The sequence below is a fragment of the Crocodylus siamensis genome, chromosome 15 (genome assembly GCF_052110815.1).
Source record: "Crocodylus siamensis isolate JL-2025a chromosome 15, ASM5211081v1, whole genome shotgun sequence".
Lineage (NCBI taxonomy): Eukaryota > Metazoa > Chordata > Crocodylia > Crocodylidae > Crocodylus > Crocodylus siamensis.
This window is the reverse complement of record NC_143409.1, coordinates 50,284,091-50,307,885: the sequence shown is the minus strand read 5'-3', so window position 1 is coordinate 50,307,885 and position 23,795 is coordinate 50,284,091. Positions and strand designations below refer to the sequence as shown.

At 54.5% G+C, this 23,795-nt stretch overlaps 1 protein-coding gene across 1 annotated transcript in view; it reads right to left on the bottom strand.

Moving 5' to 3' along the window:
* Nucleotides 1-10,111: 10,111 nt before the first annotated feature.
* LOC149852718 (uncharacterized) overlaps nt 10,112-23,795 on the bottom strand; it is a 56,173-nt gene continuing 42,489 nt past the window's right edge. The window contains exons 10-16 of the mRNA XM_090028404.1: nt 22,570-23,474; nt 17,927-18,309; nt 17,434-17,601; nt 16,364-16,445; nt 15,771-15,897; nt 12,198-12,314; nt 10,112-11,024 (exon numbers count right to left, since the gene is read on the bottom strand). Of these exons, the coding sequence (XP_089884530.1) occupies nt 10,114-11,024; nt 12,198-12,314; nt 15,771-15,897; nt 16,364-16,445; nt 17,434-17,601; nt 17,927-18,309; nt 22,570-23,474 (2,693 nt within the window). The 3' untranslated portion in view covers nt 10,112-10,113. The remainder of the gene's footprint in view (nt 11,025-12,197; nt 12,315-15,770; nt 15,898-16,363; nt 16,446-17,433; nt 17,602-17,926; nt 18,310-22,569; nt 23,475-23,795) is intronic.

Genomic DNA, 23,795 nt, shown 5'->3' with positions numbered 1-23,795 from the left:
CCGGGCAGGGCGAATACAGAGGCAAGGCCCAGAGCGGGCGGCAGCAGAAGGGCAAGGCCCCGGTGCGGGCTACGAGAGCCCGGGAGACAGTTCCCAGTGCGGCGAGGGCTGTGAGAGAGGCGAAGGGGGGCGCCCGTGAGGGCACTGGTGGGCAATTGGACCGAGCCCCAGTATAGCAAAGTAGGCACCGTGTCAAAGCAGATATAAAAGGCAGCCTCCCCTAAACACTTAAAACAGCAAAGACGTGGCGGACGAGATTGGTGAGGGTGCATTTGACACCGGCTTGACACGGTAGCCAGGTAGGGGCGCTAGGGGAGGTCACGGCACCCCTAGGGGCCGCCCTGCCACAGCCCCAAAGCCTGCTTTGCAGGGATGGCCAAGCGAACCTTTGCAGGCATCAACAAAGTGAAGCAAGCAAGCAATATGTCCATGTAAACCAGTAAGAAGATTGCTTTAAACAAAATCAACAAGCTGAAAAGAAACTAGTATCCCAGAAGGCCTTGTCAGGGACCATCCAACTAGAGTAGATCCTATAATCAGCTTAAAATCATTAGCAGTAGTTACTGATTGATGGAATCAAATGTACTGGGTATCATTTGGCTTTGATGAAGATGTTGCGGACAAGTTATTTTTAAAACATAAGTTAGAAAACAAAGCAGCTTTTTCAAACGCCCAAAGGCTTGCGCGCGAGCCTGCGCACCTGCCGCCTCCTCCCTTTGGAGACTCCCCAGTGGGTGTAGGGGAGAATCCATCCTGTGCTGTTCCAGGGAGCCAGATTGCTACCAGCACAAATGTTTATTCTTGTGGTTTAAAATATACTGGATTGCCATATTTTCTTGTATATTGCACACCCCAAATGTAACGTGCACCTTGTCTTTGAAAAGCATCATGAAGAAATTATACTTTTCCCAGAGTCCTGGCAGCAGAAAGTAGGGACAGAGGTTCCCCCTCCCCCTCCTGCTTAACGAAAACCCTAGCTGCTGCAGAAGCCTGGTCTCCAGGGGAGGACCTCTGATCTTGGAAAGAGCTAAAGAGCTCAGCAGCCCTAGCAGCCAGCAACGTTCCCCTAAGAAAGGGCAGCTTCATTAATGGATGTCCAGACCATGACACAGGAGAGATGATCTCCACCAGCTGACTTCCTCAGCTGCCTGAGGTTGTGATGGGTCTTGATGTCTTAGGCTGCTGCACTTGTGGTTGGGAAAGGGGATCACAACAGAGGGTTTCTGTCTCAGGGAAACAATCAGCTTCCTCACTTAATACACACCCCTATTTTGAGAGGCTGATTTTGGCAGGGAAAGGTTGCGTATTATACGTGAGAAAATACAGTACATTTGGGCCCTATAGAGAAGAGGCAGGAGTCGAACCAAGGAGATGGTTGTACTTTATTTGCTATCCAGAACAGCGGACCTCTGGGGAGCTAAGAATGAGGGGCCTGTAGCTGTATTTGAATTCTGTGCATATAAAAACTAAGAAGGAAAAGAATCGTAGCTGTATTGTAATTCTGGGTCTGAGAACAATAAAGCTTGCCAAATTATAATCTTTGAGCATCTGCATTGGTTTTTCCTTAGAAAAAACAGAGCCCACCCCCACCAAGTCCAGCCAGTGAGTAAAAGTGAGCAAACAGCAGGTTAGACAGAGGAGAACTCCCTTCCTGTGCTGATGTAAGCTGTGTGCATGGCAGGGAGCTGGGGGCAGCAACCGCAGCAGAAGAAAGTGATCTCAGGGTGGACATGGCTCCCTGGAGCCAAGGGGAGGCTGAGCCTTGGGACCCTGTGTGTACTGGGGGGCACCTTGCAAGAATTCAGGGTGCAAGGGGAACCTGGGCTCTTTGCAGGACTGAGCCGCTGGTGCGATACCAGGGAGTTTTATGAGGTGCCAATAAGAAAGACAGTTTCATAGTTGGTCGGGTCAGAAGGGACCTGAGCAGATCATAAGGTCCAACCCCCTGCAGTGGGCAACAGAGTGCTGGGGTCAAACGACCCCAGCAAGATGTTCATCCAGCCTCCTTTTAAAGACCCCCAGGGTAGGAGCCAGCACCACTTCTCTTGGAAGTTGGTTCCAGACCCGAGCCGCCCTGACCGTGAAGTAGCGCCTCCTGATATCTAACCTAAATCTACCCTCTGCTGGCTTGTGACCATTATTCCTGGTCACTCCTGGCGGTGCTCGGGGGAACAGGGACTCCCCCAGTGCCTGCTGATCCCCCTGACTAGTTTGTAACAGGCCACTAGATCCCCCCCTCAGCCTTCTCTTTTGGAGGCTGAACAGGTTCAGGTCCCATCGCCTCTCCTCGTAGGGCCTGCCCTGCTGCCCCCTGATCATGCATGTGGCCTTGTCTGGCTCCTCTCCATGTTGTCCACATTCCTCCTGAAGTGCGGCGCCCAGACCTGGATGCAGGACTCCAGCTGTGGCCTGACCAGTGCCGCACAGAGGGGGAGGATCACCTCCTTGGACCTGCTTGAGGTGCACCTGTGGATGCATGACAAGGTGCGGTTGGCCTTCCTGACCATGTCCCCACACTGCCAGCCCACGTTCACCTTGGCATCAGTGATGACTCCAAGATCCTTTTCTGCATCTGCACAGACGAGAGGGGAGTTCCCCAGCCTTGTAGGTATGGTGCTGGCTCTTCCTCCCCAGGTGCATCACTTTGCACTTGTCAGTGTTGAATCCCATCCTGTTCTCATCTGCCCACCCCTGTAACCTGTCCAGATCTAGTTGTAACCTTCTCTACGGGGCCCAAGATGGTCATTGCATTGGCCCTTTCGGGCCTGAATTTCCTTGCCTGCTACCTCCTCCTTCTGGAGCTTCAGCTGGCCCCTGAGATCCCTCCCTAGCCTGCGATTCTTGGATTGACAGCCCTGTGATCCAACCTGTTGCTTGTCCCCAAGATGCTGCAATTTAAACTTGCCCCCTTTAATGCATCATTCGGCTTCTGGTCTCCACCGCACTTTCCTAAGGCAGAGATGGGGGGAAGTAACACATCCATGGCTTGAGTGACCCCCGAGAAATACCAGCAAGTGGCACTTGTCCACCGGCCCTTGGGGAACCTGATCCCCAGGCATTGGGTTTAGAAGGGGTGTTCCTCCAGATTGGAGAGCCAAGGACCACAGGAGGTTGGTTTGTCTGTAGGCTGGGGCATACAGCTCACTCTCTATAATGGTGGATGGCAGGGTGGGTATTAAATCACTCTGGATCACAGTGATCCAACCTGTGGTCCATGGACCCCTGGGGGTCTGCAGACTGTCTAAGGAGCCTGCAGAAGGTGACTAGCACCAATCAAAGGTATGTGAACACCCACACTTAAACTTCCAAGGCCTCTGCACCTCCCATCAAAATTTTGTAAAGCTCCACAACCGACAAAAGGTTGAGAACCACTGTCCTAGATCTATCTGATTCAATGCTCTCCCTCAATAGCAGCTACCCCTGCCACTGTCGGAGACTGCAGGCTCCACTGATGGACCATTGATCTGACCCAACCTGGCATTTCCTACGTGAAGTTGAGGTTCCCATCCCAGGCCCTCTCTGCACCGGACCCCGCAGCCCTCCCAGAGCTGGGGGGCAACTCAGGTGTCAGGGCTTGCCTCGGTCTGCTTGAACAGCCACGGCTCTGTCCCTTTGCCGAACACACATAGGACCTCCCAGCCTTGGCACTTCCCCAGTTACGAGCCCTTGTAACCTGGTTCACACTCCAGGGGCAGTTGGCATGTCCCCTGGTGGCCATGCAACACTTGCCTTGCTCCAGCTCTTCTCGCTCACTCCCCACGCCATGGAGGCAACTGTCTGATCAGAAAGGAGGATGTCTAGTAGGGCCTAGGGAGCTCCAGTTCCTCTGGATGCCAGCTAGATTCCCAGGGCACCTGTTATCCTTAAGAGCTAATTACATGGCTCCAACCACCCCTTACACCATGCCCATGCCTCACAGACATTGCCAATTAATGACCCTAGCGAGCACTCAGCCCCAATCCAATACCAGGCCACCCCAGGCCTTTACACCTTTGCCAGGGCTTCAGCCTTCCTGGCCTCAGCCCCATCTCTCTTGCTGGCTCCCCTAGCTTAGACCTACTGGCCCAGGCCTCACGTCTGGGTCCCAGCCCAAGTCTTACCCTTTCGGGTTGTGCCCTGCTTGGGCTCCCAGACCTTGGACTCAGTCTCACCCCTTGAAGGTTGTCTCTGCCCTGCCTTAAGCACCAAGCAGGCTTTGGCTGTGTCTGGGTCCCTGGCCCTAGTGTCCCTCACTCAGGGCCCCAGCTCCTCTCTCTGTCCCTCTTGTGCACAGGACCCCCTGGCCCTGGCTCTACCCCCTCATGCACTAGACCTCCGGGCCCTTCTCCACCTGCTGTCCAAGCTGGGCTTCAGCCTTTCTCTCTCTCTCTCTAGGCTTGGATTTCCCCCTCCAGTCTGATCAAGGCCCCTAGCACAGCTCTTAACACTGGCATGTCCCAGGCACCCCAACTCCTCTTTCCCTGTGCACAGTGAGGCTTTCCCTTGCTCTCCCGTAGGGCCCCAGCACCCTGTTCACCTTCCTCAAGCCGGCGCCAGGGCCAGCTCACAGCACTCCCGAGTGCCCCTTGCTCTGGGGCTCTTGCCGCCGCAGCCACCAGGGCCTGACTGTCCCTTCTGGCTCAGGGCCCGTATTTATATATCCCCCTGGCCCTGCCCCTGCTGGTCACGTGCCTCCCGGAGCTGTGCAGGTGTTTCCCAAGTCAGCTTGCTTGGGGGGACTTACTGCTGCTGCGCCCAGCTGTGCTCCTGCGCCAGGCTCTAGCCCACCGCTACTCCTTCACCTTAAAGTAACAGGAGCCTTTGGCTCTCCGTTAAAGACTTCTCTCTGCTCTACCAGTGGCTTCATCCTGACTGAGCAAGCATCTCCAGAGCCCTGCCTCAACCGGGCTGCCCTTGCTAAAGACCTTTGCCTTCACTGAGCCACAGGAGCCCACTGGGACAGAGGTGAGGAGTGAACATCAGCACTGCCATGTACTGAGCCAGACCAGGGGTGGTCTTGCCCAGTCTCCTGCATCCCACCGGCAGAGGGGATGCTGAAAAGGAGAGGGAATGTGCCATGATCAGGGTTTATCCAGTGCTTCCCTCTCACTTGCAGCCTCCAGCATTGAAGGTCTGGCAAGCTGATTCAGAGGCTCAATAGCCTCAATAGCTACGGATGCCCCTTTCCTCTGAGAATATGTCAAACCCCTTCTTGAATCTGGCTCGACTCTCAGCTCCCACATTTCATGGTAACGAGGCCACCCTTGAAAGACGCGCTGGGTGGCAAAGAACTTCCTTATTGTTCACTTTCAGCATACTACTGACTACTTGCATGTTGGGGCCCCTAGATGTTGTACGGCGAGTCAGGAATAAATCCCTTTGACTTTCTCTTCACCATTTAGTATCTGGTAAACCCTTCTCACATCTCCGTTCAACATTTCTTTTCTAAGCCAAACAGGCCTGGCTTCTTTAGTCTCTCCTCATAGGAAAGCCCCTCTATGCCTCACCATCCTTGGTGCACTTCTCTGGACCTTCTCCAGTTCTTCTACATCCTTTTGGCAGTGTGGGGACCAGAAATGGGCACCGTCTTCAAGCTGTGGAGGCGCCATAAAGGGGCATCCTGAGACTTTCCAGCTAACTGGCCACAGCAACTCCCAGATCTCTTTCCTGTGCAGTAACAGCTCCTGCAGAGCACAGTCTGCAGGTCTAGTTTGGGAATCATTCTTGTGCACCTAAAAGCATGTGGCAACCGGGAACAGTCCTGAAAGGCTCTCAGGGCACCCAGAGAGCTGCAACATCTTGCTGAGAAGTGCAGCTCTGGTTCTGCCCTGTTCATATGCTCTCCTTTGAAAGCCTGCACTCCCGCCACTGTCAGAGACAGAAGACTGGGAAGGTGGACCACTGGCATGTCCTTCTGTGGGCAGGGGGATGAAAGCCAGGAGACTGGCAAGAAGAGCACAGCGCCAGGCATCTGGAGAGGACCAGCTGGCTTGGAAGCAGCCCCGGGCCCCAGTCAGATCCTCACCAAACTGTCACAGGCGTATCCCAATGCCCAGCATATCCCTAACCCCACATTGTCGGCCTGGGGGCCCGGCTGGAGCTGGGGGGGGGGTGAGCCCCATGTAATGACTCAGCCCCTTCCAAGTACCCAAGCCATGAGTGCTGGACAACACTAAGCTCAGCTGATGCCTCATGCTGCCCTGCAGAAGCAATGGGATGTGATGCCTTTGGAGTCAGTAGACCCTCTGGAGGTGTTCACTGTGTGAGGGTGGGGGTAGGAGGAGGAGTCAGGGTGGCCAGTTGTTTGTGACATGGGGCCTTGCACTGACACGTGCTGCTCTTTGGGTCCCACCATCCACCCAATGGCCACAAGCCTGCAAGCCAGGGTGTACTGCATTTGGCCCCATGGACTTGTACACATCCAGAATTTCTAAATACACCTGAACCTGTTCTTTTGCCACTATTGCCTGCTCACCTCCACCCCAAACTGTGCTGCCAAGTGCAATAGTTTGGGAGCTGACTTGCCCGTGAAGACCGAGTTGAAAAGGGCATCAAGTAGTTTCATAGTGCTTAGGGTCAGAAGGGACCTAAACAGATCATGAGGTCCAACCCCCTGCCCCAGTCAGAAAAGGACTTCACCTTTTTCTGCATCCTCTGTCACTAGGTTGCCTCCCCCATTCAGTAAAGGACCTGATCCTCCTCTTGGTGCTGACATACTTGTAGACATAGGCATCAACTCTATCGGTTGTCCAGGCCTCAAGCACCCACCAAAAAAATTAGCAGGTGCTCAGCACCCATGAGACATGGCTGTTTGGGTTTTACATGCAAAAATCACTGTGGCTGCTTAGAGATGTTAAAAAAAAAAGGGTGCAAGCAGACACTACAGATGCTAGAGTTGGGTTGAAGTAAAGACTGGGTGCTTCAGTGGGGCTTTTAGCTAAAGCTGATTCAATGATGCTATTACACAAAAGTGCAAAAAAGCCCCACTAAAGCATCTGATCTTTACAGATGTCAGATAAGCTGGGTTGAAGTAATGTGCTGCCTCTTCTGAGTACCCATGAGGCTTGCCCCACATGTTGACACCCATGCTTGTAGAAACACTTCGTTACTCACGTCCCTTGCTAGATGCAACTCTAATTGCACTTGGGTCTTGCTCACTTCTTCCCTGCTTGCCCAAGCAATCATCTTATACTCTTCCCTAGTTGTTTGTCCACATTTCCACTACTTATAAGCTTCCTTTTTGTATTTTAGCTTACTGAAGGAGTTCCCTGCTAAACCAAGCTGGTCTTCTGCCACACTTGCTAGTCTCCCTGTGCATCGGGGTGGTTTGTTCCCGCACTCTCAGAAGTTTAAAATACAGCCAGCTCTCCTGGACTCCTTGCTTCCCTCCGCCCCCTCTCAGACTGGCTTCAGGTGATCCTACCCATCAGTTCCCTGAATGAGTCAGGCTGCTTTTCTGAAGTCCAGGACTTGTACTCTGCTGCTCTTCTGCCTTCCTTTCCTCAGGAACCTGAACTCAATCATTTCAGTAGTTGCTACCCAAGTTGCCATCCACTACTACACTGTCCATCAAGTATTCCCAGATTGTGAGCAGCAGGTCAAGACGAATACAGCCCCTACTTGGCTGCTCCAGCACTTGCACCAGCAAATTGTGTCCAAAACTCTCCCAAACTTCCCATGTTGTTTGTGCACGTCAGAGTGACTGAAGTCCCCCATGAGAACCAGGGCCTATGATGCAACTTGCGACAGCTGTTTGAAGAAAGCCTCATCCATCACATCCTCATCCGGTGATCTACAGTAGACCCCCACTACAATATCACCCTTCCTGTTCTCTCCTCTCAGCCTTCTGGGTCTCTGGTATATGAATCAGGGGCGGGGGGGGGGAAGCAGGGGAGAACTCAAAAGGGAAGATCTACTAGCTTCATCCCTCCTGGGGCAGGGGTAGGGCATCATCCAATAGGAACTGGAGCCCAACACAGCTGTGACCACAAGTAAGAGCGGAGGCTTGACCACATGAGCAGGGTCCCAGCTGGACCTTCCCACATTCCCAGTCACCTGCTGGAGTTGCTGTGGGAGAGAAGCAGTCATCTGCCCCTTCTCTGTGCAGCAAAGGCTAGCTGCATCCCGACAGAGCCCAATCCATTTTGGCTAACAGGGGCCTTAGTGGACTTAGGTGCCTCTCCAAGCTCCTATTCAATCCTGGCCAGGGCCCTGAAGACAAGCATTGATGCATCTACTTTTGTAACATACCCTCTCCTCCGTGAGACAAATGTCACAAAAACCAGGAAGAATTGCCTTTGGGAAGCAGACTTTGAACTCAGGCCCTGGGAAGATGCATGAGGTGACCTTAACTGATCTGCACCCAGGCTCCCCTCTTGGAAAGGGGCAGGGTTAGGATCTCACTGTCTTTGACACGCGCTCCCTCTCCTGCACCCACTGCTCCCAAACCTGCCCATCCCGTTACAGGTTCAACCAGTAACGGGCACCTTCCAAACATGTCAAAGGTTCCCATTTCCTCCCTTCTTCTTGTGCTTATCTCCCACAAAAGATAAATCAGGCCCCCTTCCAAAAAGTCATTCAAAAGTCACAAGCTTATTTTCTTAAGCACTGTAATACAGGGAAACTGGGGGCAACTTTGTACACTGGGGAAAATCAGCAAAGAGAATTACAGAGATGAATGAGTGTGCTCAGTGATGGGATATTAACCTCAGAGTAGCCCCTACAGGACACTTAAAGTCAAACAGCTCTGGCAGTAGTAGGGAGGCTTCAGCTTCACTACAGGAGGCTACTAGGGGATGACCTCACACTTTCCCCACCCCTCCACAGGGAAGGCTGGGCCTCCCACATGCTGCATGTTCTTAGCCCTGCTACCCCCAAAGAAGGGACCTTACTGACCCCGGCCAGAAGTTCCTCCAAAAGTGCAGGGTTCTTGTTGCACAGCAAAACATGGGAGAAGAGCTTCAAGTGTGACCAACTCCTGTTCCCGAAGGTTAGCAACAACCCCTGGATTATGGCAAATGGTCTGGAAAGAGAAGGGGCTGGGAAATCACAGAGATACCTACCCTGGAAAGGGTTTGGGGCCCTGGTCTGTTCCTACTGCGCAGCTCTCGACAGGAAACAAAAACCGTCCACAGGGATAGCATGTTCACTTCCGGTGCTTCCTTAGCAGAGACTCCCTGTTACAGAGAAGGCAGTGAAGTTCCCCTTAGGGAAGGGGGAGCACCAGGCACCCAGTGGTGCAGATTCCTGGAAAGAGGCTGAAAAGCAATACCTGGCAAATGGAGCTTGGGGGGTGACGGCATCAGCTCCTTGCAAACATACGATGGGCCTGAGCAGGCCTGGGAAAGGGGCTAGGGAGTGGGGAGAAAAGGTAAGGTCAGGCTAGAGAGCAGGGAATGCTTCCCCAGCCATAAAGATCTTCCTTCCTACAACTAAGAACTTCACATACCAGAAACCAGGGACCAGGATGAAGGACGAAGCTGGGAGGTGGCCAAGGACAGTCCCTGGGCATCACTTGGAGCCATGTGACTTGAGGAAGGCACCTTATTGTGATGGCACTTCTTCCCCTGGGAGCACTGGCTGCTCTTAACGAATGATGGGGAAGGCACACGTGCACGAAGCCTAATACAAAGATCCTCTTCATAGGTTCCCCAGGGTCTAGGCTGGTCACTACCTAAAGTGCTTCCTCTTAGTCCAGGAGTGGGCAAGATGTGGCCGTCCAGCCCATTTTATCCAGCCCGCAGGGCCCCTAAAAATGTAGAAAATTAATATTTATCTGCCTCTGGCTACCTGTTGGGCAGCCTTGAAGACTTGCCAAAACTCAGTAATCAGCCATCCACCTAAAATAATTGCCTGCCTCCGTTGTAGTCCCTCCCCCGCAATGAAACTTTGGGGGCAGCTGCTGGCTTCTTTGGGTTCTAGTGTCCTACAAGTGCCAAAGGCTCAGTGAACTTTTTCTGTACTCTGCCAGCATGATGCCGTTTGACTGAACACAGCCACTGCAGGATGCTGAGCAGGTGGACATCCCTAAGCCTGTCTTGTATTGCTGGCAAAATTATGGATGCTTCTGGGTGTGGACGAACTGGTGCTAGGCCAGGGAGGAGGACAGGATGAAACCTTCCCATACATGAAGTTTCAATGTGGCTTCTCCTTTGTGTGGACGTGCCGGTGCACACGCAGGCTGGAAGAATAGGGAAAGCTCTTCCCACACTCAAGGCATTGATACGGTGTCTCCCCTGTGTGGACGCTCTGGTGCTGGAATAAGGTGTAGGATCGGGTGAAGCTCTTCCCACACACGGAGCATCGATGTGCCTTCTTTCGTGTGTGGATGCTCTGGTGCCTGGTCAGGTAGGTGGGTGTGCTGAAGCTCTTCCTACACACAGAGCACTCATACGGCTTTTCCCCTGTGTGGATAAGCTGGTGCTCAGCCAGCCTGCAGTACTGGATGAAACTCTTCCCACATTCAGAGCACCTATGTGGCTTCTCCCCTGTGTGGAGGCGCTGGTGCAGGCCCAGGCTAGAGGACTGGGTGAAGCTCTTCCCACACACAGGGCATTGATACGGCTTCTCCCCTGTGTGGACACGCTGGTGGTGGACCAGGTTGCCAGATTGGGCGAAGCTCTTCCCACATACAGAGCACTGATATGGCTTCTCCCCTGTGTGGATGCGCCAGTGTCCAGTCAGCTGGGAGGATCGGTTGAAGCATTTTCCACACTCAGGGCACTGATGTGATCGTCTCTGTCTGAAGTAGACCTTTGTCTTGTGGCTCTTTTGGTCTCTCAGCTCCACATTTTCTTCCTTGAACCCAGGGCTCTTTCTGGCTTCTCTTCCCTCTCCACTCTTCTGCCTAGTTGGACATGGGACCTCGTTCACCACTACATTATCCAGCGTTTGGAGCCACCCCTGACTCGTGTGCCATTGCTCTTGCTCAGGTCGCAGCACATTCATCTCACCCAAACTCCCTGGAGAAGTCAGTACTGGCTCCGGGTCTGCAGAGCCTTCCTCAGGACACTGCACCTCAGTTCTGCTCAGCAGCCAGGCACCTCCTGCATGGGGAAGAGAAACTCCAGATTAGTCCCTGCCCTGCTGGCAGAGCCTAAGCACTGCAATTCCTTCTCCTGCAATGGGCCACAGAGCAGGACTGGACCTTGGCACTAGTGTTTTCTTAATGAAACAAGGTCTTCCTTCCAGATTCCCAAGGGCTGGTAGTGCAAGAGGGGCCATACTAATGCTTTCTACTCAGTGGATTTCAGAGCCAGACTCTTGGGGTTTATGGCCCAGCTGTCAGTCCCCTCAACTCAGACCCTGCTGGGAGAAACCCATGTGGGACATGTGCCTGAGAACAGTGCTTGACTGGCTTCATGCTCTAATGGGCTCTGGATGAGACCAGATGGATCTGCTTAAAGGAAAAGTGAGGCTCGCTAAGGGTTGATCTGTGCCACAGCAGTGCTGGGTCCAGGGCAACATGATGCTGAGCACTGCACCTGACTGAGCTGATATGCTCCAGAAACCAAACTGCATTGGTGAGACTGCTCTCCAGTGCTTGCTCCTGATCTCTGACGGGGGAGACCCTGGAGCAAACCATGGCATATTCACTTACCCCCACTTAGTGAAGGCTTGTGAAACTCAGCCTACTCCATGCAACCACTTAATGCAGCCTGAGATCATGGTTCAGCACTTTTTGAGTTCCAGGTCAACCTTACCAGGAGAATCTAGGGAGAGCCCCAGCCTTTCTTGTCCAACAATAATTGCTACAAAGTTTTTGCCAACCATGCTCACTTCCATGGGGGACCACAAATCTCATCATTCCCTGGGAGAGGCTGTTAGAGAGCAATGGCTACTTGGGCTGGAGAGGCTGTTAGAGAGCAATGGCTACTTGGGCTGGGGAATCAACAGTTACACTGCTGAGTGAAGATGGAAATTTAAGATCACAGAATTCCAGGAAAACCAGATCTGTGCCCAAAAACCAAGATAACAAACTCAATAGTCCCATAACAGCTGTCACTAGAGGGGAGAGGAAAGAAGCGATTGCTGGTTTCCACTGCTTTAATTTTAGGGAGTGGGAACAATACCTGACTGCACATGTTACAGCATCAGCTATTTGAGGTCAGCACCTGGAATGGCAGCACAGAGCAGGCCTGCAGTCTCCAGGCTACCTCTCACTCTGGCTAGGAAGCATTTCTGAGAGGGGAGTATCGTGGAGACCAGCCACAACTCACCTGGCTGCAGGTCCTCCCACCTCGAGATTCCCTCACGGTCCTCCTCAGCACAGACCCACAGCTCCACCTGCTCTTGCTGGATGCGGCAGATTAAGTCAGGCACGGGACCTCGATATCCTGTGAGGGGCAGCAGTTAAAGTGTGTTTGTGACCACAGACTGGATGGAGAAGCAACAGCTGGGATGTAGGGAATGGATCCAATGAACTCATGGATTCTACTCAGGCCTTGAAGGATAAGGGAGGTGGGCATTTAGGATGAAAAGGAAGGTGCTGCAGGGAGAAGCCTTCAATAGACAGTTTCATAGTAGTTAGGGGACAGAAGGGACCTAAACAGATCACCTAGTCTGAACTGCCACCACTGGCCAGAGCACACACTGGGATCACAAGACCCCAGATAGGTGTTCATCCAACCTCTCTCTGAATTTACCTAAGGTAGGAATGAGGACCACTTCCCTAGGAAGTTAGTTCCAGATCCTAGCACCCTAACAGTGAAACTGTGCCCCTAATCTCTAACCTGAACCCATTCTCCAGCAGCTTCTGGCCATTGTTTCTCATCACCCCAGGTGCTGCTGGGGGGAATAGGACCCTTCCTATTTGCTGCTGATCTCCCCTAATGAGTTTGTAGGCAGCCACCAAATCCCCCCATAGCCTCCGTTTGCTGAGGCTGAACAGGTTCAGGTTCCTCAGCCGGGTGGCCCTCCTCTGAACCCTCTCCGGGCTGGCCACATCCTTCTTAAAGCGCGGTGCCCAGAACTGGACGCAGTACTCCAACTGTCCATAAGGGGTTAAACCCACCTCTGTGGTCTCATAGGCTGTGGGAGAGCCTTGGCTGCTGCTGCTACCTTCAGCCTCCCAGCCTCTCCCTCCACCTCCACCTCCTCCTTCTCCCCATTTTCCATATCCTTTAGTCACCCAATTGTTCTCATCTGATGGCCCATTCCTCCATAGACAGGGCTGTCATAGTTCTCAAACATTTTAAACTTTCTGTAATTATCTTGAAAAACTCTCTCTTTATGGACTTTGTGGAGCTAGATAAAGCCTTTGAGCACTTCCCTAATGAAGTCCTTTAGGGGAACTGGAGAGAAAAGCAAGCCCAAGAGAAGCAAACTGACTTAGAAAAAAGGTAAGAACCTGAAATCTGAACACACAAGTCAGACCAAGCCCCTGTATCAGACATCCTTAGAAATGAAAACTGGCTTTCAAGAGGCCCTGCACCTAGCCCACTTCTTTTGATTACAGTGATGGGCATCTGCTATGCAGAGGGATTTGAGGAAAAGATGTCTTCTGAGAATGGCAGAGTGATCCCGACAGCACAGGTCTGCAAGTAAATACAGCAAAGCCAGAGCCTGCGGTCTATGGAGACAAGGATGTTAGGAAGGAATGTGGAAGAAACTTCCAATGACTCCTTGTTAGAAGCACTGAGGTCCATCACATGTAAAACATGTCACAAGAAAAGGAGTTGAAATGCATGATATGTGTGCTGTAGCAGCAAAGGCTGACAAGACTTCCACTAACTTCTGCTGGCTCGTGGGAAAAGAAGAAAAGGGAAATGAAAAGGGCTAACACTGAACTGAGTATGCTGGGACTGTTAGATGTGTTTGGACAGGACAAATTGGAGAAGACAGGAATAAAAGAAGGTACCGGGTAACGGGCCCCTGCAGAACACGCTAGGAAATCTGGTTGTCACACAAAGCTAACCTATTTAACAACTTCTTTGTCTCCATTTTCCAGAGCAGAGACCAAATCAACACCCCCACCAGGACCCCCCCAGGGAAGGCATATCTAGGCCCAGGGTCAGAGAGAACCTAGTCAGGGAACTTCTGGAGGGACTGGATGTATTCAGATCAGCTGGTCCGGATGATCTCCACCCCCGAGTGCTGCGGGAATTAGCAGAGGTCATTGTGGGACCCCTGGGGTGGGTTTATGAGCACTCATGGTGCTCTGGTGTGGTACCAGAGGACTGGAAGAGGGCCAACATGGTTTCCATCTTCAAAAAAGGGAGGAAGGAGGACGCAGGAAACTATGGGCCAGTTAGTCTTACCTCAGTCCTAGGCAAGCTTTTTGAGAGAATTATCCTGGCACATGTCCACAAGGGCCAGCGAAGGAGGTTATGCTTAGGGGCAACCAACATGGGTTCATTAGAGGCAGGTCCTGTCAGACCAACCTGGTGGCCTTCTTCAACCAGGTCACCAAATCCTTAGATGCAGGGGTAGCAGTGGACATCGTCTTCCTGGACTTTAGGAAGGCCTTCAACACTGTCTCTCACCCTGTTCCCATTAAAAAACTGGGGGACTGTGGTGTCAACACCTACAGAGTCAAATGGGTCACTAACTGGCTGGAGGGCCGCACCCAGAGCGGTGGTGGACAGGTCATTTTCGACCTGGAGGGATATGGGCAGTGGGGTCCCCCAGGGCTCAGTCCTCAGGTCCGCACTGTTCAACATCTTCATCAGTGACTTGGACGAGGGGGTAAAAAGCACCCTGTTCAAATTTGATGACAACAAGATGTGGGGGGATGGGGGCATGCTAGACAGGAGGAACAGGCTGCAATCAGACCTAGACAGGTTACAGGGGTGGGCAGATGAGAACAGGATGGGATTCAACACTGACAAGTGCAAGGTGCTGCACCTGGGGAGGAAGAACCAGCACCATACCTACAGGCTGGGGAACGCCCTTCTCGTCAATGCAGAGGCAGAAAAGGATCTTGGAGTCATCTTTGATGCCAAGATGAACATGGGCCGGCAGTGTGGGGATGCAGTCAGAAAGGCCAACCGCACCTTGTCATGTATCCACAGATGCATCTCAAGCAGGTCCAAGGAGGTGATTTTCCCCCACTATGCGGCACTGGTCAGGCTGCAGCTGGAGTGCTGCGTCCAGTTCTCGGCGCTGCACTTCAGGAGGGATGTTGACAACATGGAGAGGGTCCAGAGGAGGCCACTCGCATGGTCAGGGGGCAGCAGGGCAGGCCTTATGAGGAGAGGCTACAGGACCTGAACCTGTTCAGCCTCCACAAGAGGAGCTGAGGGGGGATCTAGTGGCCTGTTACAAACTAGTCAGGGGGGATCAGCAGGCATTGGGGGAGTCCCTGTTCCCCCAAGCACCGCCAGGAGTGACCAGGAATAACGGTCACAAGCTGGCAGAGGGTAGGTTCAGACTAGACATCAGGAGGTGTGACTTCACGGTCAGGGCGGCTATGATCTGGAATCAACTTCCAAGAGAAGTGGTGCTGGCTCCTACCCTGGGGGTCTTTACAACAAGGCTAGAATGAACACCTTGCTGGGGTCGTTTGACCCCAGTACTCTTTCCTGTCAAGACAGGGGGTTGGCCTTGATGATGTGCTCAGGTCCCTTCCACCCCTACTAACTAGGAAAATCAGAAGAATTCCCAAAGGAACAACTTTCAGTGAACTTTTATGCACAATGAACTGGAGATGATATGAGCAGATTGAGAAGGCACAGGGAGATCAGGTTGCCAAGAAACTTCATTCATGAGGATGAAACTACTGAAAAGAAGGAAGTAGATTAGAAACTTCATGGTCGCACAGGTCTAGGGAGAAGCAGGAATCAGAGCTTTACCCAGAGAAACGAGGGCTTGGTAATTCCTCAGCATCTGGTCCCGGTAAAGCCCCTTGCTTTCATCTTCCAGCAGCTCCCACTCCTCCCGTGTGAAATACACAGCCACGTCCTCAAAAGCCTCCCGGATCTGCAGTCACAAGTGTTACACTATCAGCACCTCCTAACAACCTGCCTCCAGCCCCCACCACCCTGTCCGCAATTCCTTGCCACTACAACTATGTGCAAGCTCTGCCATGGCAGGTCAGAAAGCAGACTTGCCCATTATGCAGCTGACACGTGATGTGGCTGCAGCTGTGGACAGGGGAGTTCATGCATCTGCCCAGGCCCAGCTCAGCACGTTCTACCTGCTGGGGCCTTGGAGGCAGCCCAGGCAGCACTTTCAGAGGTGGGGAGCCCTGGCTCCACGCCGTGACCAGGCCTTCTCAGGCCAGCACCCCGGCCATCTGCCTGGGGGGAGGGGAAGCTGCAGCTAATGCCAGCTTGGGGAGTTTGCAGGTCTCTCTGCTCCCCAAATTCTCTATAGCAGCCCTGGCTCCTCCTGGCTCTGCCCCAGCTGCACTCCCACCCCTAGCTGAAGCTGGTGTCCTGCTCACCTCCATGCTCTCCCCTTCCTTTGAAGGCCTGCCCACGCCCTGCTCAGCTGCCAGGGAGCCCCTCTCTCCCTGGGGGAGTCCTCTGCAGCTCCAGGGTTACAGGCCCCTTCCCAGGCGGCTGCTGCTCAGCTCTGCTCACGGCCCCTGCACCTGCAGGTGGGGAAGAAGCACAGGTCAGTCCTGGTGCTGCCAGCACGGGGACAGCCCTGCTCTTCTCCTGGACTGGCCTGTGACTGCGGCAGCCAGAGGCCTCAGCATGCAGAAGTGGGGAAGAAAGACTCAAAAACCCACAGCTCTTGCCAACAGACCTCCGCAGACACAGAGCTGGAGAGGACGACCGACACCTGTGTGCCAGGCCGGGGCGGGGATCACAGCCCGCGTCAGTGCTGCTGGGACATCGGTCCCTGGGAGAAGCCCGAGGGACATGGGTGCTGTGTCAGTGTCTGCGCTGCGAGGGGAGGGCAGGGGAGACGCAGGTCGATCTCCAGAGGGGTGAAAGGCTCCCTGGCCCCATGACAATGAGGAAGGCCGATCTGCGGCAGCGTTGTCCCCGTCCACGTGTTGTGGCAAACAGTGCTGCAGGAAGGAGGGGTGCGGGGCTGAAATGAAGGGGCACCCAGAGCTGCTGTGCAGCCAGGGCAGGCGCCGGACGGAGCTGCGAGTGGCTTGTTTGGGGGGGGGGGGGCAGGGATGAAGGGAGCGCGATTCCCCCTGCCACGTCCACTCACTGGGGGCATGTGGCCTCCGGACCTGTGCACGGGCCCAGGGTGCGCTGCCATTACGGACTACGCCTCGGACGCCAAATTTGCTTGACGCCGCCCTGCTGCCAGAGACGTGTCCCGGGGGACGGGGCCTCCCGCTGCCGGGCAGGTGTCCCGGACTCGGCTGGGAGGAGCTCCGCCGCGCCCAGCCCCAGGTCTCCTCTGCTCGGGGCCAGCCGCAGCAGGACCAGGCCCGGGGGAGCTGCGCGCGGCCCTTCCGTCCCCCCGCGCACGACAGCCCCTGTCCGGGGACGCGGGCGCGTTTGTGCGTGGCGCGCCGCGGGATGGGCCTTGGCTCCGGCCCCTCACCCCGCTCCGCGCCGCTCCTGCCGCCGCTTCCGCGTCACGTGGCCACCGCAAGCCCCGCCAGGAAGGCTGACGTCACCTCCGGCCGCGGGTTCAAATCGAAGCCAATGGACCGTGGGGAGGGGGCGGGGCAGGCCCAGCGGGGTTACGTCACTGGAGCGGAGCGCGCCTCTGCGGGGGCGGTGCCTCGCGTGGGCGTGGCCAGAGGGTCCCGCCCCCTGCCCAGGGTGACCGCGGTGCTGGATTCGAGGTCGGGGAGGAATGGCGCCGGGTCGGAGTGGGCCGGGCGGTGGGGTCCCTGCCTTCCCCTGCAGCCGGGGCATGGCTCCACCCGGGATCTCTTCAGGCAAGCTGTCTCCGGCTCCGCGGCCCTGTGGCGAAGGTGAGACCGCGGAGCTGCCTGGGACAGGACTGGACTAGACGCGCCCTCTGCAGGTCCCGTGCCCCCGGCCTCTCCGTGCCTTGAAGCCCTGGGGCCCAGATCACTTAGACCCACAAATCCAGGCGGCGCCGGTCGGGCTGGTCCCAGGTTCTCTGGTGCCCCTGGGCGGGGCTGGAGACTGCTCCGTCGCTGTCGCGTCCGGGCAACGAATCCTGGCTCAGCTCTGCAGAGCCGAGACACTGCCCAGCCGCTCGAGCCTCCTCTCCGCCGGCTCCAGGTGCCAGGGACCCCCCAAATCCCCAGGGCACTGGTGAGGCCTCATGCAGGGTGACAACAGAGAGGATGGAGATGGAGTTTCCTCTGTGGCCGGTGGGGCCAGGGCTGGGAGCAATGGCCAGATGGCGCACGGCTCCTGCCTCCAGTGCCGTGATCTGCACAGTCTGTCTGAAGGCGCGTGCCAGTGAGCCAAGCTGGCTCTGTGCCAGCACATGCAGGCCCTGGGACCCAGCCAGAGGCATGCACCGCTGGGGACTCCACCTGCCATGGCAATGAGCTCCCTGAGCGCCCGCCCCCTGCTGCTGGCGGTGGGGGCTGTGCACCATGGAGGGGGGCGTATGTGGCAAACCCCACACATACCCCTTCACAACCCTCCCACATACTCCCATACCCACACCCCTGCACACCCACACACAACCCCCCCACACACATACACACACCTGTTCACATCTTCCCCCCCACAAACCCTAGATCTGCCCACAAACCCCACATACTCCCATACCCACACACAGTCCCAGGGTCAGGGCAGAGAGCACAGCCCCCTGCCCCCTCCAAGCCTATGGGAGTGTGGAGGAGTGGCTGAGGCCCTGCTCGTAGGCTTGGGGTCCCAGGTGGGGAGTGGCAGTGTCTTCCCAGGTCAATGCCAGCTGCTTCCTCTCTCCCTTCTAGCAGCTTGGGGAAGCAAGGAGACACCCCCGCCCCGACGTAGGGCAGACGATAAGCATTGCCCAATGCCACATATAGTCTCATAGGACCTAAGAACCCCTCCCTGTTCCCTTGTTCATGCTAGAATACGGGCACCAGTAACGCAGCTCCTCAGGCCCTGGGCAGGCCTCACATCCTTCCTCTGGCACCTGGAGCTGGGTCCAGGGTATGACCTGGACTCCTCTTGGCCCCAGAACAGGGTGGCTGTGTGATTGCAGGTGGCACCAACCTGGGGGGCACTGGGAGCAGGAAAGGCCCCTAGGATGTGAGTGACTGTGGGAGGACAGGACTGGACTGGACTCTGTGGGGAAGCAGGGGGCAGGACTCCCTTCACTCCCCGCAGAGTATGGGGACCTGTGCAGCAGGAAGCGGGAGAGGCAGCAGGCTCCTGTGTGGGTCTTCCCCCACTGTGAGTGCTGGAGCTGCAGGTGCGTGGCACCAAGCCCCATCGATAAGGCAGGCTCTGCTCTCTCTTCCCATGCAGTGCTGGCTGGACCCGTGCCTGCATTAGCCAGAACCCTGGCCTCCCCACCTGCTGCTGCTACCAGGCAGTGGGGGCTGCACATGATGGGGGCAGAGTGTGGGAGGGTCCTTACACCCCCCACCCTCCCTCACACCCCACAACCTGCCCCCACAGCTCCCATCAACATAGACATACACCCCAACATAACCTATGCCCCTACACAACCACACCCTCTCAACCCCCCATATACCCCATACACACACACACACACACACACACACAATATAAAAGTGACACTTTATTTTTGAGTTATTGTGTGCTGTATATAGAAGGAATTGCATAATCACAAGTCCTGACATTTTTTGCAATAAAATTAAAATATAGTAGGTGTTTGAGTGCTAGTGTATGATTTGGGTTTTTTCTGGTTCTAACATGGCAACCCCCACCTCCCAAAAGGAGCATGGGGTGGCGACTTCTGGTGTCAAGGGGAGGGACTTCTAGTGGCAAAGGTTAGGGGTTAGGGCCAGGACTTCTGGTCCCAATGTGGTGACCAGGGGGCGTGGCAACTATCAAGGGGCAGGGCTACCTATGCAGCTCCCCCACAGGTCACCAAAACTTGCTAAGCGGCCCACTGCCCAAAATAATTGCCGGCCCCTGCCCTATCACTTGTCTCCCAGGTGACTCCCAGCAGTCTCCTGGAGATTATATCTAATCCCTGGAGAGTCTGGGGCAATCCTGGAGGACTGGCAATTTAGGAGGGGACCATGCCTTCCTGTTGTGAGGGCAGCTGAGCAGCCATCAGGATTCCCTTGTGGCCCTGCTTGTCCCACACCTGCTGCCCCCCATGCATAAGGAGCTGCCATGGCATGCAGAGGATGAGGCTGTGAACATGGAGGAGCCTGGATCTGACCTACAGGATCCACACCCACTGCAGTGCAGGATGCATCCACTTCTCTTTTCAGAAATTACAAGGTGGGGTCAGGGTGAGCTAACAAAGGGGCAGAGGTGAAAGGCCCATTTCAGATATTCAAAGGCTCACTGGGCTTTAATGCACCAATAAAACGGGGGGGACTTTCCATAGCAGGGTGGAGAGAGGGGGGCTCATCACCTGACCAAAAGTCACAATACATGTTATACAAGCTGCCAGAGGTGGAACGTGAAGCCAGGCTCTAAATCACCCCCTCCAAAGTCACCTTGTCCAGCAGCCTTTTGGGTCTCTGGAATCTAAACCAAGAGGAAAGAAATTAAAGGGGAAGATCTACTAGCTTCATCCCTGCTGGTGGCAATGGCATCATCCAGTAGGAACTGGAGCCCAACATGGCCGTGGCCATGGGCAAGAGTGGGAGCCTGACCTCATGAGCAGGGTCCCAGCTGGACTTTCCCATGTCCCTAGTCACTTGCTGGATCTGCTGTGGGAGAGAAACAGCTATTTTGTCTTTCCCTCTGCAGCAAAGGCTGGCTGCATCCCCACATGGAGCCTGGTCTATTTTGGTTAAAAGGGTCCTTGGTGGATTTAGGTGCTTCTCCAAACTCCTATTCAACCCTGCTCAGGGCTCTGAAGACATGCGCTGATGCATCAACTTTTGTAACACGCCCTCCTCTTCTCCATAAGAAGGTGTCACAAAAACCAGTGAGAACTGCCTTCAGGAAGCAGGCTTTGAACTCAGGCGTTGTAAAGATGCATCAGGTGACCTTAACTGATCTAAACCAATGTTCCCTTCTTGGAAAGGGGAGTTCGACTCTAACTTCCTTTGACACACACTTCCTCACTTACACCCATTGCTCCCCTACCTGCACAACCCCTTAGAGATTCAATCAGTAACAGGCACTTTCTGAACATCACAGGTTCCCATTCCCTTCCTTCCTCCCACAGCCACCTCCAACAAGAAAACAAGACAGTCCTCCTGCCAAAAAGCAGAAACTCATTCAGAAGTTCCAAGGTTAAAATGGAGGTGGCCTTATACACTGGGGGTTCAGCAGAGAGGACAATTATAAAGATGAATGAAAGAACGTGCTTAGTGATGGGCTATTAACCTCTCGAAGTAGCCCCTATAGGACACTCACAAAGCCAAACAGGAGGGAAGCCTAGCATTCATCATGAGAGGTTACAACGTGCTGCAGTTCACCCAGGGAATGACCTCACACTTTCACCACCCATCAACAGGAGAGGCTGGACCTGCCACAGCCTGCACCTCCATCAGCCCTGCTACCCCACTTCCCCTAGAAAAGGGACTCTTTTGACCCCAGCCAGAACTGCAGGGTTCCTCCAGAAGTGCAGCGTTCTTGTTGCACACCAAAACATAGGAGAAAACCTCGAGTGTGACCAACTCCAGTTCCCGAGGGTTAGCAACAACTAGATTATGGTGAATCCTCTGGAAAGGGAAGGGGCTGGGAAATCAGAGATACCTACCCTGGAATGGGTTTCAGGCCCTGGTCTGTTCCTATTGCGCAGCTCTCAACAGGAAACAAAAACCGACCACAGGGATAGCATGTTCACTTCTGGTGCTTCCTTAGCAGAGACTCCCTGTTACAGAGAAGGCAGTGAAGTTCCCCTTAGGGAAGGGGGAGCACCAGACACCCAGTGGTGCAGTCCTGGAAAGAGGCTGAAAAGCAATACCTGGCAAATGGAGCTTGGGGGGTGGCGGCATCAGCTTCTTGCAAACACATGATGGGCATGAGCAGGCCTGGGAAAGGGGCTAGGGAGTGGGGAGAAAAGGTAAGGTCAGGCTAGAGAGCAGGGAATGCTTCCCCAGCCATAAAGATCTTCCTTCCTGCAACTAAGGACTTCACATACCAGAAACCTGGGACCAGAAGGCAGGAGGAAGCTGGGAGGTGGCCAGGGACAGTCCCTGGATATTATTTGGAGCCATGTGACTTGGGGAAGGCACCCTATTGTGATGGCACTTTCTGCCCCTGGGAGCACTGGCAGCTCTTAGAGAATGATGGAGAAGGCACAGATACTGAGGCTGATACAAATATCATCTTCTCAGGTTCCCCCAGGGTCTGGACTAGCCTCTGCCTAAGTTGTTTCGTCTTAGTCCCTCCCCCAGCCCCAATCAAACCTTGGCACCAGCTTCTGGCTCTTTTGCTGAAGTGCCCTATGAGTGCCAAAAGCTTGGTGAACTCTTTCTGCACTCTGCCAGCAAGATGCTGCTTGTCTGAATGCATCCACTGGCAGATGCTGAGAAGGCAGACATCCCCAAGCCCTTCTTGCATTGCTGGCAAAATTATGGATGCTTCTGGGTGTGGATGCACTGGTGCTAAGCCAGGTTGGAGGACAGGATGAAACCTTCCCACACACAGAGTATCAATGTGGCTTCTCCTCTGTGTGGATGCGCTGGTGCAGAGCCAGGCTGGAAGAATAGGTAAAGCTCTTCCCACACTCAAGACACAGATATGGTTTCTCCCCTGTGTGGATGCGCTGGTGCTGAAACACGGTGTAGGATCGGGTGAAGCTCTTCCCACACACAGAGCATTGATATGGCTTCTTCCGTGCGTGAGTACTCTGGTGCCTGGTCAGGTAGGTGGGTGTGCTGAAGCTCTTCCCACACACAGAGCACTCATATGGCTTTTCCCCTGTGTGGATAAGCTGGTGCTCAGCCAGCCTGCAGTACTGGATGAAACTCTTCCCACATTTAGGGCACCAATGTGGTTTCTCCCCTGTGTGGAGGCGTTGGTGCAGGCCCAGGCTAGAGGACTGGGTGAAGCTCTTCCCACACACAGGGCACTGATACGGCTTCTCTCCTGTGTGGACACGCTGGTGGTGGACCAGGTTGCATGATTGGGCAAAGCTCTTCCCACATTCAGTGCACCGATATGGCTTCTCCCCTGTGTGGATGCGCCAGTGTCGGGTCAAGCTGGAGGATTGGGTGAAGCTCTTCCCACAGTCAGGGCACTGACGTGACCGTCTCTGTCTGAAGTGGACCTTTGACATGTGGTTCTCCAGGACTCTCAGCTCCACAATTTCTTCCTTGCACCCACGGCTCTTTTTGGCTTCTCTCCCTTCTCCACTCTCATGCCTAGTTGGACATGGGACCCAGTTTACCACTACGTTATCCAGTGTTTGAAGCCACCCCTGACTCGTGTGCCATTGCTCTTGCTCAGGTTGCAGCACATCCATCTCACCCAAACTCCCTGGAGAAGTCAGTACTGGCTCCGGGTCTGCAGAGCCTTCCTCAGGACACTGCACCTCAGTTCTGCTCAGCAGCCAGGCACCTCCTACATGGGGAAGAGGAACTCCAGATTAGTCCCTGCCCTGCTGGCACAGCCCTAGCACTGCAATGGGCCTCAGAGCAGGACTGGACCTTGGCACTAGTGTTTCCTTAATAAAACTTAATGGTCTTCCTTGAGCTTGGGAATGCGGGAGGGGCAGGTCCATGGGCCAGGCGAGCGTTCTCTACTCAATGGATTTAGAAGCCACTCTTGGGAGTTCCTGGCCCAGCTGGCAGCCCCATCAACTCAGACCCTGCTGGGAGAAACCCATGTGGGACATGTGCCTAAGAACAGTGCCCGACTGGCTTCATGCTCTAATGGGCTCTG